Source organism: Chenopodium album, chromosome 5 (genome assembly GCF_948465745.1).
Source record: "Chenopodium album chromosome 5, dcCheAlbu1.1, whole genome shotgun sequence".
NCBI classification, from domain to species: Eukaryota; Viridiplantae; Streptophyta; class Magnoliopsida; order Caryophyllales; family Amaranthaceae; genus Chenopodium; species Chenopodium album.
The window spans coordinates 3551015-3566614 of NC_137838.1; the positions used below are offsets into that span (position 1 = coordinate 3551015).

The following is a 15600-nucleotide window of genomic DNA, read 5'->3' on the forward strand; positions in this document are numbered from 1 at the left end:
GGGGAAAAAAAACAAAAACTGAATTAATACTACCTCCGCTTTTTTTTAGTTCACACGTTCTGACTTTAGCACTATCCATACACTCTCCTTTGACTGTATTTTGTGGTTTATCCGTAATGAAAAATATAGTGATGTGGGATATTGTTAGATTCGTCACGATATATATTTTCAAAATATCAATGGTTAAAGTTGTGTATTGACAAACGTGACTAAAAAAACGTGTCATTTAAAAAGAAATGGAGAAAGTAGAATCGAATTCTTATCACCATTGGGCTCAAACAAATTGAAGTTGATACCACATTGCATGGGTTGGGCCCAAGGGAGTCTTTGGGCCGTAACTGTAATTGAGTACCAATCTATTGTTTTTGGGCTAAATCAGGGTCATGAATTCATGATGCTAGCTAATTACCAACGGCCAACTTAATATTTTTCCAATGGTTTGGCCTGATGTGAGTGTTTTCCAATGCACAAAGCATAGACCAGTACCATTTTTTTTAATTTTTTTTTTTATTTTTACAACAAGCAATCAAGCATTTAAGCATATATACATGTACTTTGTATTTCTATTTCACATTTCACAAAATACGGAAAATAATCCTCGCCCCCCCACCCCCAAAAAAAAAAAAAAAAAAAAAAGGAAATAAAGGACACAAAAACTCCATTGGCTTTAAGTTGCGAACCGAGGTTGTTGCCTTTGAGGCTACGATCTAAATTTTAATACTGTATGAATTTTTCAATAGTGCTGATAATTTCCGGTTCTTAATTAATCACAACAAAGGAATATTTTATATCTCACAAATAATACCCATTTGTTGCGAGTAATAAGAACCGGAGATAGTATTTATGTATATAAATTGGGCTAATTCAACTTTAAGACAATGTCATTGAGGATGAAGATATCGAAGGTGTTTGAATATTGTGTTGATGATATATATGATTGAGGACAAAGGGGAAGGGGTGATTGATCATGACCTTTTATATTTTTAATTAAATAATTTATTTTCAAGAGATTTATTTTTCTTTATTTAATTAATAGATTGATTACAGCGAGTCAGCAACGCGTGAAATAAAAGTACAAGTGTATTATGTGCATAGTTAATTAATCATATATATTTTTAATAGTTGAGTATTAATTTAAATAAATGTGTAAGCGTTATTATGACATATCATCGTATGCTTCAATTTTTTGTCGAATGTATTTATCTTCCATAATCCATACATCACTTTATTTGAAAAATGGCATGCACAAGCATGAAATCAAGCTGAATTCAAAGTCAACAAATTGTAATATACTCCAACTTGCATGGTAAGATAAAAGCCCAGGCCATTAACTGATTTTGCTATCACTTGATTAGTAACATGATATCAGCATGCAACATAAAACAAAGTACAATGACATCGTCCAACAATACAAATTAAAACAAATCGCGAAAATGAGAAATGAAAGAGAAAGCAATGCAAATCAGATGCAAAATAAAAAGATCAACAGATTAAAGCAGAAAACGTAACAACGAACTAACACACCAAACATCAACATTTTTAATCAAACAATCTCGCAAAAACTACTCATCATCATCATTGTCATCGTTGTTGTCGTCGTCGTCCTGATTTTCTTCCACCTTCTCTGCTGCCTCCTCAGCGAGATGGTCAGTAAACTGATCATAGCCTTCAGCTAAAGCAAGTCCTCCCAAAATTCCTGCAGCTGCTCCTATAGCAATTCCTGTACCCATTCCTCCAAAACTGCTCTTTTTCTTCTCCTCTACTGGCTGCTGCCCGTACTGCCCTTGATCGTACCCGCCATACCCTTGCTGCCCGTACCCTGCAGAAGGATAGCCTGCAGCTGCAGGCTGTCCATAAGCAGGGGACTCCCCGTAATACTGCGGGGCGCCATAGTCAACGTCCCTAGACGTTGTCATTGACGCCCCGTGGTGAGGAGGGGGGTAAGGGTTATAACTTTGATATCGCTCACGCACAATGATCTCAAGCTCAAGCTTTCCTTGAGGCCGACCAGAGGAACGCTTGAGCTTGAGCTTGCGCGTGACACAGTTCCCAATGCCTACATCGTCCAACACGTCACGTAGATCTAGCTTTGCAGTGCCGATGTGAGGCTTGGTGTCCTCATCGACATCTGCAAAGTGGACAACCTCGATGGTTAAGGTAGCATCGTCTATAGGACCATTTAGAGGGACCTTCAGTGTTTGGTCCCATCTAGGGTTTGTATCACCCTCGTCGTCGGTCCGGGTCGTGACTTTACGATCCGAATCGAACCACATTATGGCGTACGGCTTCGTAGGGCCGTAACGCCAATTGACATTCTTGATATCCTTAGCGGATAATACTGTTACTTCAACCTCGTACCTTGAGGCCATTTGAATCAACACTACACTTATTAAGGAAGATTTTTTTTTTTTTTTGTTTGTTTTTGCACTTTGGACATACAATGAAATACTACTATCCTAGTATCTTAAGGACTATGGTATTTATAACATTTCTTTGGGTACCATTTGTCTAAAAAATTTCCCAAAGTACCCTTTTGTCCGTGTTATTTTCGTGGGTGCACGATACTCTAAGCGCATATAGGCAGTATAGCATAGTAGTTAGTAGTTCATTATTAAGGTTCGTTAGTTCATCTTTTCAAATCTTTGGAGTTAACAAGTAACAAATTAACAATATAAATATAATCATGTTAAAACTTAAAAGGTTACCATTTTATGTACTTTGTATATATTAGAGATATGAATTGTTTGAAATTAGGGAGAGTCAGAGAGATAGTATTTGTTAAATCATATAATCATCATGTTAATCTAAATGATAAATCAACATTATATTATAGACTAATTTCGCGAAAAGAAAAAAAAAAGATTAATTATAATCATAAATTTTTATGTTAGGTTTGAATGTTAAATTATACTCATACTTAAAATGAATGAAATATATCCTCTACGAAAAAAGACGATCTTAATTATTGGAAAACTTAGTAGGGTAGATAGCTACATTTTGTTTATTTTTTTTAAAAAACAAAATATGTAATATATTGTGTGTAGAATTTGAGTATTGCATAAACGAATAATAATATTTTGAAAAGATTTGTGGCTAAAAGTTACTGTACTATGTATACTTCTAATTCTTTGTATCTAACAATTATTTCCATTTATCTTTTTGCCCCAATCTTAAATTCAATATTTGACATTTATACATCAATCAATCAATCAATCAATAACATAATAACAGACACCAAGAATGACACGTGTCATTTCTTGGTGCTGTCATTTTTCCTCCAAAACCATCCTTCATCTTCTCTTGCCAAAATAATATTTATAGAATATGATTTGTTATTGGTTTTTCCTTAATCTTCTATATGTATACACAATTATTTCAAATTTTATTCTAAATATTATAATTTGTATCTTTCCTTGCCAAAATCTTTTAAAATAATACTCGATTTACTATTTGGTTATTTTTTTTGGGTAATCATACTTTTTTTATACTACGTATAATGAGATGCATTTTATATTGTGCTGAGAAAAATAAACTAATGTGACTATTTTCTTTTCTCCAAAAAATTGCAAGATCACTTTGACTATCAGCTAAACTTCATTTCCTCTATTTAATCCCATTTTACCATATCACATCCCTATTTTGTTTGTTTTTCTTTTTCACTTCGTACCTACCATTGAATTAAAGACTAGAGTATCAAACATTATTATTATTGTTGTAGTAAGTCACGTATTGATTTTAAAACTATTTCAATAATATATAATATAACTTTAATTTAATTTATGCAAAATTATATTTTTTGGTTAAATTCGTGCATCGCTTGGGCACTAATCTAGTTTGAATCTATAATCATGTCAATTGAATCAACTTGTATTTAAAATTAATAGACATTAGGTTTTAATTCTTAAACTTGTACATTCACATGTTAGAGGATGATTTTTTTTTTTTTTTTTTTTTTTTTTTTTTTTTTCTGTTTTTTTGGGTCAAGTACCTATACCGTGTCATTTACGTGGGCTTACATTCCTCTTTTCGTTTTTCAAATTTAGAAGAAACGTTTAACGTTTTAAAACGTTTCAATAATGAAATAAAAGCACAAAACGTATAATTATATTGTACGGAATATATATTTAAACAAAAAATCAAACACTTATGTCCTTTGGCTTCTCGATGCAATATATCTTGAAGATTAAGTAACTGCCATACATAATACTCCGTACATAATTAATTAAGTACGAGGAAACAAATAAATAAAAAGATGTGCCTTCCCACTCACTATTCACATGGTACTCTATTTATTTTTCTTCCTTTTGACTTATCTTCACATGATACCTACGACTACACGAGTAGTTAGTTAGTTAGGGTCTTTTTTTTTAACTAGTAAATCAATTTATCTATCACACATTCACACGGTCACACCATGCAATATCTAATTAGCCTATGCTCGATCGCCTGCAAGTAAAGGATCAAATTGTTTCATTATAAGCTTTTTGGACATAATACCTCAAAGTTGCACATACATATTACATTTAATGGAGGTAATACTCCATTTATCTTTTTGCACAATCTTAAATTCAATATGTATTAATAGTTATATAGTTCGTTGTGTAATGCTTTTTTTTTCTTTTTTTTTTTGACAAAGTTCGCTGGGTAATGTAAATTGATAAATAATTGAATAATAGACCTCTTGAGTATCACTACACGTAAGTGTCCCATGTTAATTGGTTGAACAAGAGATAGTTAATCACTTATAAGGCTAAGGGGCTATTCGTCCTGTTGCCCTATGGTTTTGGGATAAATCTCCTTTGATCTTGTGAAGTTGACTATTTTCTCTTGGTGATGCGGCCTAGACCTGTATATTTAACATGGTATCAAAGCTAAGTTCACGATATGAAACCCTAAATGGCTAAAGTTCACTAGGTCAAGTGTAGGTCCATGTGAGGGGGAGTGAAGAAGCACCCTAACCCGAAAAATCTCATGAGACAAAGTGAAAAGGGACTTTATGTGAGGGGGACTGTTGTAAAATAGATCTCTCATCAAGTATTACCACATGTAAATATCTCACATTGGTTGAAGAAGAGAATATTAATCACTTTATAAGGCTAAGAGGTTATTCCTCCTATGCTATATAGCCCAAACCCGTATTCAACACAGACAGATTGAAAGAACAGCAACAAATAAAAGGCTATAATTCTTACTCCCTCCGCCCCTATTTGTTTGCCCCATTGCCAAAATACGAGTCAAACTCTAATAAATTTGATTATTGATTCCTGTTTTTCTATCAAAGGAAGTATAGTCAGGTGTTATTTTGTTTGGTTCGTCTCATTATAAATTTAATTAGTATCAACTTTATGTAATTTTAACGCATATGAAAATTGAGATATAAATGTTTTTATACGTGTCTTCGAGACCGCATAATGTCAAAGAAGCAAAAATAAAGGGACAAAGGGACTATAAACATTGCACCCGAATAAAAGAAATAATAAAACTTGATAATATTTTTTTTTGGACAGGAAGAAGAATGTTTTGTTTTGTTTTTTTTTTTTACAAAGAAGTGTGTGTATGTTTTGCTATGATGCTTTAAGCATCTATTTATAATATATTTTCCTTTCCTTGTAAAAAAAAATGTTACTGTCTCCCTAATCCTTAAACTCCTTATTAATGTAATATTAGTATTAATGTATGTAGTTTTTTTTTTTTTTTTTTTCCCGAGGAAAGTATGTAGATGTTATTTTGCTTTGTTTGGTAATTTGGTAATGTACTAATGTTCAATAATTATGTATGTCGACATCAAAAGTTATCCATAACGTTTTCAAAGTCAAATTATAAACATTGTAGATGCCACCTGGCATATGCCTCCACTTACCCACTACAAGTTGGACCTACAAGATCACGCTCAACATCCCACCTGCAAATTGCAATGTAGGGTTTCTGCTCTTGCTAATTCATCCAGAAATACTTGTGTTGTAGCCCCTATTTGGTAACTAGCGATAAGCTTATCTGATTAACTAGTTGTATTAACTGATTTGATTAATTAGTTGCATTAGTTGTTTTGGCTAGCTGATTGGTAAAATTAGCCTATTAATTGTAGTTATAGTTATTTGTTAGTCGAACATATGAAATAACAATATAAAAATTGACAACTTATTTTTGCTCGACTAGGGTAAGAAAAGAGGAAGGACAAGAATGTAAATTATTTTTTAGAATAAAATTGTCATCTGACACCTTTTACTTAATTAGCTAATCTTAAAAGCTCTAATTTTTTTTTTTAGTTTTTTACAAAGTAGCTTATTTGCCTCAATCAACTTATTTAAAAAGTTCTTTTACCAAACGACCAAATTAGATGATTTATGTAGTCAAACTTCTAACTAGGTCAAATAAGCTCGTTTTAATCAAAACTTTATTTACCAAACATGGCCTTAGGCCTTTAGTTAGACATATCAAAATATTTATTGATTTGAAATCAACCTGTTAGTTTGACTCGAAACTTATATAAATCCACACCACAAGGCTTGAAATTAATCCAAATAAAAGTTGAAATCCAATCTAATCTAAATAAAGTTATTGACTCAAAGTGGATTAAATTGTAATTGACAAATTGGATGTTCGAATCGGAATGAAGAAGTTTGGATCCAAATAAGTGGAACATACGTTGAGTAATTTTTTTTCTTCTTGAATACGAATTACATCTCTTTGCTTTTGCATTATTCATATGGAGTATAATTGTTATCTTCGTATTAAAAAGGAGTACAAGTAATACACACTCCTTCCGTTTTTAAATATTTGCTCCATTTTTACTTTTTGCAATATCCATGTGTCCGGTTTTAACTAATTTTTGTGACTTATACATAAGAAAATATATAGTTTTGTGGGTACTTGTTAGAATCGTCTGAATGAATAGATAAGTAATTCTCAATTATTAGAATTTATGTTTATTGATTATTAAAGATATTATTGATCAAAGATTTGTATCGACATACGTGTCTAGGAAAAATGTAGCAAATATTTAAAAACGGAAGGGGGTACTACTCCATTCATTTCATTATAGTCGTAACACTTTGACCCACACACCTGCCAACGCACAACTTTAACCGTTAATAATTATAATCATATAGGTAGTATTATAAACAAGTATACTCCGTATTGTATATAAAGACTAATCCAAAAATAATCTATCTATACTTTTGTATTTAAAAATACAAACCATAAATTTTTCATATGACACATGACATCACAAGTCACTCATCACCCCATATGCCACATATCATTTCCCTTAATATTTATGTTTAAGTGTTTATGCATTATACAACTTGCAAATTCAAGTAAGAAAATGAAGTGTTTCATTTCCACCATAATAAAATAATGTTTTAATTAATACACATTACATAAACATATAAATTATAATAAAAATTGTCTTTTCAACTCCTAGACTTTAAATATAATTTAAAATAATATGTCATTTTATATCCCACAATCTTTATGTGTATATATCTAATAACTAAATCCCTTCATCTTCTTTCAAGTTTCTACCCCCCCTCTCTCTCTCTTTTTTTTTTTAAGTTTTAGAAATGAAACAATTTTCTTCATATGAAAATAATTAACCCAAGTAACAACCCGTGCATTGAACGGGCCAAAAAGCTAGTTGTATATAAAGACTAATCCAAAAATAATTCATAGTACACCATAATATGTGTTTTATAAATTACACGGAGTAGTCAAAGTTAGCATATGAGTATACAAAAGTTAAATTGTTGCAATTATTCTAAAACAAAGGGAGTAAATCGGAATAAACATAAAGATACGGGAGCAGTTGACTTGTGACCACCATATAAGCAATTACGATCACTCCTGACCGCAATCACTGCGCCACGCACATCTCAGTGACACACCCAACGAAACACAGAGAGAGATGCATGCGCTAAACTCTCTAGCAATGGCGTGGTTCGCCAATACAACGGAGAGTTATTCATTAGCCTCTGAAATCGATTTCGGGACGGTTTCGTGGTTCGTCTATGCCGGTTTATGTGTAGTATTGGTTCTATTTGCTGGTCTTATGTCTGGTTTAACTCTTGGTTTGATGTCTTTTAATCTTGTTGATTTGGAAATTCTTGCTCGCAGTGGTACTCCCAATGAACAACAACAGGCAGGTTAGATAATTCTTTTTTTTTTTTTTTCATTTAGTATTACAATTGAATTTCAATATGATTTTGGGCAATTTTTACATCTGGGTTTTGTGGGCGGATGTTAACTAGCTTAGTTGGTTAAAGTCGCGGGGATGGATGGTATGTGGGTATGATTGTTTTAGATGGTGTGAAATGGGGGTTGGTGTTTAATGATTTCTTCAGGTGTTTATATGATTTTACTTGCTGAAATGGGCAATTTGTTGTAGTTGGTACTGATTATGTTCTGTTTTTTTGTTAATCCAGCTAGTATTCTTCCTGTTGTTAAAAAGCAGCACCAACTTTTAGTGACATTGCTTCTATGCAATGCGGCTGCCATGGAGGTACATATTCGGATACTGATTCTTTGTTAGTTTGTATACATAATTGAGAATCTTGATCACTACTCCTGTCTTATTGATTTGTGTATTTTTCTGCCTAAATCTCGGGTTTGCTGTTGTTGTTGTTGTTGTTGATCAACCTCATTATTCTTAATTATTGCTCTTGAGGTGGTTGTTGTTGTTGTCGTCGTCTTTGTCTTATACTCTTGTTCAATTGTGAACTTGAGCAACAATGTAATATGTTGCTTAACCTCAAGGTTATATAAAAGTGTGAATAAGATTTTGAGGGGAATGGCAATAGAGTAGTTTATGAATACAATAGTTTGTATGGAAAAATGTAGACATATACTACATTGGTCTTCCCACAAGAAAATGATTTGTACTAGGATGGCTGGATGGACATGTATATAACAAACTTCAAAAAATTTTGTTCTAGTATTTTTCGTACCCCTTCGTTTGTACCTCTTCCCATGATGTGATGCTTGTTGCATACTTGTCTACTTGCATAATGGGTTAGAGAAAACAGGATGTCGTGCTAGGGGATCGTGTCATCAAGTTAGGGGCGGAAGGAAGATGTGTTGCTTGGATGTCTTTTATTGACTCTGCTATGTTGATCTCATTGGCATATTGCTGCACCATTATGCTATACTGTCGATACAGTTTCTAGTATCTAGGAGCTTTACCTGGCTTCAAAGTATTCCGAACTGATAATGATATCATCTTTCCCTGATTGACTCTTTTGTTCTGATTTTTACCTGCAGACACTTCCTTTATACCTGGACAAGCTTTTTAATCAGTATGTAGCTATCATTTTATCTGTAACATTGGTCCTATCTTTTGGGGAGGTATGTAGCTTTTGACTCTGTTATCCTTCTGTTGTTTCTATTTTCATTCATCAATACTTTCTCAGTTCTCTCAGTAAAGAAAAGTTTGACTTCTCTGAATTTTTAGGTTATACCCCAAGCTATATGCACAAGATATGGCCTTGCTGTTGGCGCAAATTTTATATGGATTGTACGAATATTGATGATTGTAACCTATCCAATTTCTTACCCTATTGGAAAGGTAATTTTCTTGCCCAAAATGAAAGCTTAATATAAGGTTACTGTACTTGATACAACGAGAAATGCATCAGACATCTGCTTCTAGACTGGGCTGTATGATTGAAGGGAAACCACTGAGGCACTCATCATAAAACTTTAAGCGAGCATTGTTTGGATCAAAGAGTTGATTTTCTGGTGATCTATTCTAACTTTCTCTAGGCTGTAGGATGGGGATCAAATTGGGTTTTTATCTTTGGGCATGGTACTTGAGCTTCCTCATATATTTCCACCCCAGGAATATGCACATATATGTTTCTATGTTCCTATAGTATGTTGATGAGCAAAAAAGGAGGTCAGCAAGCTATATTCATGATCATAAAAATGGCTGGGTGGTTATTTTGTCAAGTTCAGTGAAAGCTGAAAGTCATTTGCACTTAAGCTTCTGGATACGACATTAGCATGCGGTCAAATAATCATTGGTGTGGGGCTAGGAATGGGGTTCTACTGCTACTTGTTAGACAGCATTATACCACATCCAGTCATACCTAAATTGGCAAATTACATCATACTGTAAATTTAATTTATATGAACTCTTTGTGCTGCGTTTTTTAATAAAATATTCTGCAATTGAAGGTATTGGACTGCTTACTAGGACATAATGAAGCACTCTTCAGGAGAGCTCAACTGAAAGCACTTGTCTCTATTCACGGTGAAGCGGTAACTGACTTTCTATGGAATTGCTTTTCTATATAAGAAAATGCAATAACTTCAATTCCTGGATACCTGTTTTGTTCCTAATGCTGATATTTTCTGTGTTCTTTAAGAATTCTGAAACTGTCTTTGTGGTTGCTTATGCATTATCTGACTAGAACTTATATTCTTTTAGGCTGGAAAGGGAGGCGAGCTTACTCATGATGAGACAACAATTATTAATGGTGCATTAGATTTGACAGAGAAGGTAGCTGCTGAAATAAACTTTTAATTTTTGTGTTCTGTCAATTGTTGAGTTTCTTAATGTCTAGTTTAAGTTATGATCCACAGAAGTACCGAATTAAGCTGCTCTCTTCTGAATACTAAAATATCCAAACTGCCTGGATACAGGATGGAATGCCAAATTTGTGGTCATGCTATTGAATTTAACATGTTGTTTTGAGCGTAAAAGAAATTAAGCATTCGGCAAGAGCCTCGTTTTCTTGGTTTCTGATTCTATTTGTGTTTCCGGTGGAGATATCCAGTGTTTGCAAGAGCTACTTAATCTGCTGTCCAGTATAATGCCATATTGACATCAAACAGGGCAAACACTGATACATTTTCAAGGATTGCAATTTTGAGCAATCTTTCTTGTCCACTAATCTATTTACACTTAATATGCTATGAAGATACATAGTTTTCTGCAAGCTTGATATATACTTGGTAACCTTTAATATCATCTAAATCTGCTCCCCACTTTATTTTCTTGCTGAACAGACTGCTGAGGAGGCAATGACACCGATTGAGTCAACTTTCGCCTTGGATGCCAACTCAAAATTAGATTGGTAATGATGTTTATTTTCTCCTTCCTCATATATAAAATGATTCATATATATTACCCACCTCTGAAAAAGAGTAGGCAAGTTCAATTCATTACTGGCGTTGTTAAGCATGTTTAAGTCATGGGATCATGGAAGAAATTGAACTGTTGAGTACTGCTGTTCTGTTTTATTGCTTCATATATGATTCTGCAATGCTTTTCTTTTCTTTTTTCTTTTTTTAATGCCCAATCACGTAGGTGATGAGTGCATGACCTGAGAATAGAGGTGGTTATTGGACATGGTAATCCAATGATAATAGGGTCAGGGCCAAGCTTATAGGGCTTTTAATGGACAGGGCTATTAATGGACAGGGCCCTTATTGGGTAGGGTCAATATAGGGCCAACATATTTTTCCAATTTAGTTGATAAAAAAAATACATAATGTAAAAATAATTATATAGATTAATTTGTTTTCATTTGTATTTAATAATGGCTTTATCCAATATTTATTTTAATTGATATTTTGTAGGCCCGCCCATTATCGACCCGCGGCCCGCATTGTCCCGACCCTATAAAATGTGACCCTCTTTGACCCTGACCCGCATCCGACCCTGACCCGACCCACCCAATAACCAGGTCTACCTGAGAAGTGCCTATTATTGGTTAGCTAAAAATTGAAAGTATAAATGTTTATATACTGCTAGTAGATGGAGCATTGGTTTGATGTTATCTAAACATACTTTTTTGAATATTTTGAATGGAGTTTTGGAATGCCTTAGTAGCCAAGATATTCTTAGTTATAAATTGTGTTCACCTCGCCCCCTATTATCTGCACCTTAGGGAAGCCAACTTTTTTTTTTTTTTTTTATGATGTATCTCACTTTTTTTACTCAACCGAAAGCATCTTAAGTACTCAGCTACGTGTCCAACAAAGGAACACATAATATAGTGGATAATAGTAATGTTGGAATGTGTGACTAGGGAGCTTATGGAAGTTTCATACTTTGTTTCTCGTTTGAGGTGGGAATGTGGGATCTGCCAGTATCTCCTCTTTATTGAATTTATTGGGAGATGAATATTCTGCAATCTGCTACTTTCCCCCTCTTTAAGAAAAATTGTAGAGATGCTGCTTTGCTTGTTTGTTGATTTGGCCACAATTTCATTTTGTAGGGAAACAATGGGAAAAATACAAGCTCGTGGCCATAGTCGTGTACCTGTTTATTCTGGAAATCCAAAAAACTTCATAGGAATGCTATTGGTGTGTGTCAAAAAGTCCTAGTTTTGAGCTTTTGAATTCCCTTTATCCCAAAATGAACTTCACACTTACTGTTGGCATAGACATTAAGAATGTTGTTGAATGTATAAAAATGGGGATTAGTGTAAAAAGGAAATGTGACCTTTTGGGGGACAATCATTTGAAATATCTGAAGTTCATTATATGATGGAGGGGCATCTTAAAATGGAAAGTATTTTGTATGATAAGCGTATCAAGTCCCCGAAGTTGTTTTAATTTTTATTTTAGATGTAATGATTCTTATGCTCTATAACTGGCCTTTAAAAGGAACTTGATTAAGCTCTTCTTCAATCCTCAGACTAAAAGTCTATTAACAGTACGACCCGAAACAGATACTCCTGTAAGTGCAGTTTCCATTCGAAATATTCCAAGGTATGGTCTAGAATCTATATATATTGTACTCCTAGTCCATGAATCATTAATGGAGTAATATTCCTACATGTTTTCCAGGGTACCAGCAGACATGCCTTTGTATGATATATTGAATGAATTTCAGAAAGGTCAGAGTCATATGGCAGCTGTGGTGAAGGGAAGGGCAAAGAGTATTCATAATTTGTGTATCATTGATGAAAAACCTAAGCGGTCAAATGTCACTAATGACAAGTGCGATTTAGCTACTCCTTTATTGTCCAAGCAAAGTGACAACTCTGAGAGTATTGTGGACATTGAAATAATCCCTAAAACAAGAAACAAGAACGAGCATAATTCACAGCAGGATTATGCATTACCTAACTCTTCTCGAAATTCAGTAGAAATTTCTAGGGAGGGAGAAGTTATTGGCATTATTACCCTTGAAGATGTTTTTGAAGAGATTTTGCAGGTAGGTATTTACGAAATATTATACAGTATAACTTTATATTGTTCTTTTTGGATTTTTTTTTAATATTTTATATTAATGTTAAAGAGGACCCTAACTAAACCTCAACAATCATGGTTTCTTAGTCTGGTCTTTGCGAGCCAAGCACTTGAAAGTGAGGGGCAAAGGTAAAAGCACTTGCAGCTGGGGGGGGGGGGGAGGGAAGGATTCAATCTCGTGACCTCTAGGTTGCAAGGTGAATCCCCAACCAACTGCACCAAGCCTTGCTTGGTAATGAGGAAGTTAGGCTACATGAAAGTATATCAGAAACAGGAAGTGCACCAATTCCTACTTTTTGGAAGCATTTTGTCCAAGAATGGGGCTCCTTGATGGAAGACCAGCCATACCTAGGGGCTAAGGATGTACTGTTAGGCCCAGCTACATGAAACAAACATTTAGGACATTATGTTTAATTTGTTCTTATGTGGAAATCAATCTTGGTGTGGATCATCCCCCCCCCCCCCCCCCCCAACACACACCCCTTTTTCCTATGGTTCTCAATACCTATTGTGTAGCAAACTAGCAATTCTGAAGCCAATTTTGGAGTAGTATATAGAACCAGCAGCACACCCCCCTAGAGCTAATAGCCGGCTGATTAATTTTGTCCCTAAGTGTACACATGGTGTAACCATTTGTCTAAAATGGGTATTGGATTTTGAGATGTGGAGGCAAATATATACTGATTTACCCAAGTAACCCAGACCGCTGTCTTTTTCTTAGATAAACAGACTTTAGCTCATGCAATAGAGTGTGTTAACTATAACGTTTAACATACTCCCTTGAATTTCTGCTTTATGCAAAGATTGTTCTTTGATCTTATCCCTTATTTTATTTATTTCTTAAAATTCCCTCTTTCTACACCGAAGCTATCATATTCACTCTCTTCATGTGCTCTTTGGAAATACAGGAGGAGATTGTAGATGAAACAGATGAATATGTTGATGTTCATAAGAGGTATCGGCCATTGTTTCATTGACAATACCAAGCTCAGTTGCAGGTGACTGATTTGGCGATAAAGACTGGCACTGACAATTTTACTCACTTCATGCAGAATACGTGTTGCTGCAGTTACAGCTGCTTCTTTGGTTGCACGTGCTCCATCTCTTCGGAGGTTAGCTAGCCAAAAGAATGTTGTAAGTATATTGTTTCCCTTCCTCCTCCCCATTTTTTCTTGTTAGCTTAGCTTTGCGTTTATTTGTGAATCATCTCTGTAACTTCAACTGTATTTTTAATGTTTTTGATCCGATTTAGAGAAAAGGTTTTGATGATCTGCTTCCTGTTAAGGATATGTGGTTTTAGAACCTCTAGGGGCACTAGAGCTCTATGATTCCTATCTCAAAGTTGATTTAAACCATGTTAACATCCAAATAAATTTTTCCCTTCCTGATAAAAAAAATATTCCTATCTCAGAGTTGTAAAATTGTAAGCTTAGCATAGAAGTTTAATTTCCTTGTGTGGTGTTGCTCAGGGTCAGGGAAGCCACAACAGGCTTAAAAAAGGTGCAAAAAAGACTGATGACGAGATTCATGCTTCAACAATGTGATTACTGATTATACCCCTGCGCCCCTCTCAATCGAGTCAGTTCGTGAGAAGAGGCGAAATACTGTACTTTGTATCTTTCATTTATGATTCCTATACATGTTAATAAGATCTTGAACTATGCTATGTGTAAGCATCTAGAGGAGAAATGGTGTTGTTCACCTTTGGTTTTGTATCAAGTTATGTACATGACAATATGACATGTACAATGCACACTCATGTCAGAAACACAGAACGCCAATTATTCATCCAAAACTACTTTTTCCCATCATAATTATCACAGTATATCAAAAGGATTTTTTGTTGCAAAATGCAAGGTAAGAAAAATTTAGCCTGCAAACAGAGTGATATGTTTAGGGTTTGCTCTCTTCAGCTTAATTTCAGTTCAGCTCCAACCAATTCAGTTCAGTTCAACTCTTAATTTCCTTCTCTCATAAAATATTCATTTCAGCTCAGCTCAGTTCAGCTCAAATCAGTTCAGTTTAGTTAAGCTCTGTTCAGTAAATGTGAACAAACCCTAAGTATGTTTGATATCTCTAATTATTGCATATAAATTTTGTTTTGAGATATCGGAGTGATGGAATTTAGTTGAGATAATCGAAATTTATTGGGTAATGGAGTATGGATCTTTATAATTTGGCAATTGCATTCATTTTAATGGGAAAATCTAGCAATTTTTACTTTACAATTGGTTGTACCTTGTAATGTACAACTAATTAACGCCCTTGGTTGTTTGATGGTAATTAATAGGTCTAGTGCTTGTATAGTCGTATGTGATATGTCTCCAAGTTATTTGACAAATTGACATTGTTACTTGTATTGAATTTTGAGAAAGATTACATGCTTTTATCATAATTAAATCG

General features: G+C 34.1%; 2 protein-coding genes across 3 annotated transcripts; one reads left to right on the top strand and one right to left on the bottom strand.

Moving 5' to 3' along the window:
* Nucleotides 1-1409: 1409 nt before the first annotated feature.
* On the bottom strand, nucleotides 1410-2429 carry LOC145630092 (uncharacterized). Its single transcript, XM_081682336.1, has one exon. It carries the CDS (start codon nucleotides 2367-2369, stop codon nucleotides 1563-1565), a length of 807 nt encoding a protein of 268 aa, XP_081538462.1. The 5' UTR covers nucleotides 2370-2429; the 3' UTR covers nucleotides 1410-1562.
* A 5390-nt stretch (nucleotides 2430-7819) lies between these two features.
* On the top strand, nucleotides 7820-15003 carry LOC145631553 (DUF21 domain-containing protein At4g14240-like). Of its 2 annotated transcripts, XM_081683661.1 has the most exons (14): nucleotides 7820-7998; nucleotides 8113-8141; nucleotides 8421-8497; nucleotides 9256-9339; nucleotides 9446-9559; nucleotides 10171-10254; nucleotides 10424-10495; nucleotides 11005-11072; nucleotides 12219-12306; nucleotides 12641-12714; nucleotides 12793-13162; nucleotides 14106-14152; nucleotides 14250-14331; nucleotides 14667-15003. In XM_081683661.1, the coding sequence occupies exons 1-14, from the start codon at nucleotides 7904-7906 to the stop codon at nucleotides 14739-14741; spliced, it is 1359 nt and encodes a 452-aa protein (XP_081539787.1). In that variant the 5' UTR covers nucleotides 7820-7903; the 3' UTR covers nucleotides 14742-15003. The 2 variants fall into 2 exon arrangements, with proteins under 2 accessions (XP_081539787.1, XP_081539786.1); XM_081683660.1 differs by having other exon boundaries at nucleotides 7823-8141.
* Nucleotides 15004-15600: the final 597 nt, after the last annotated feature.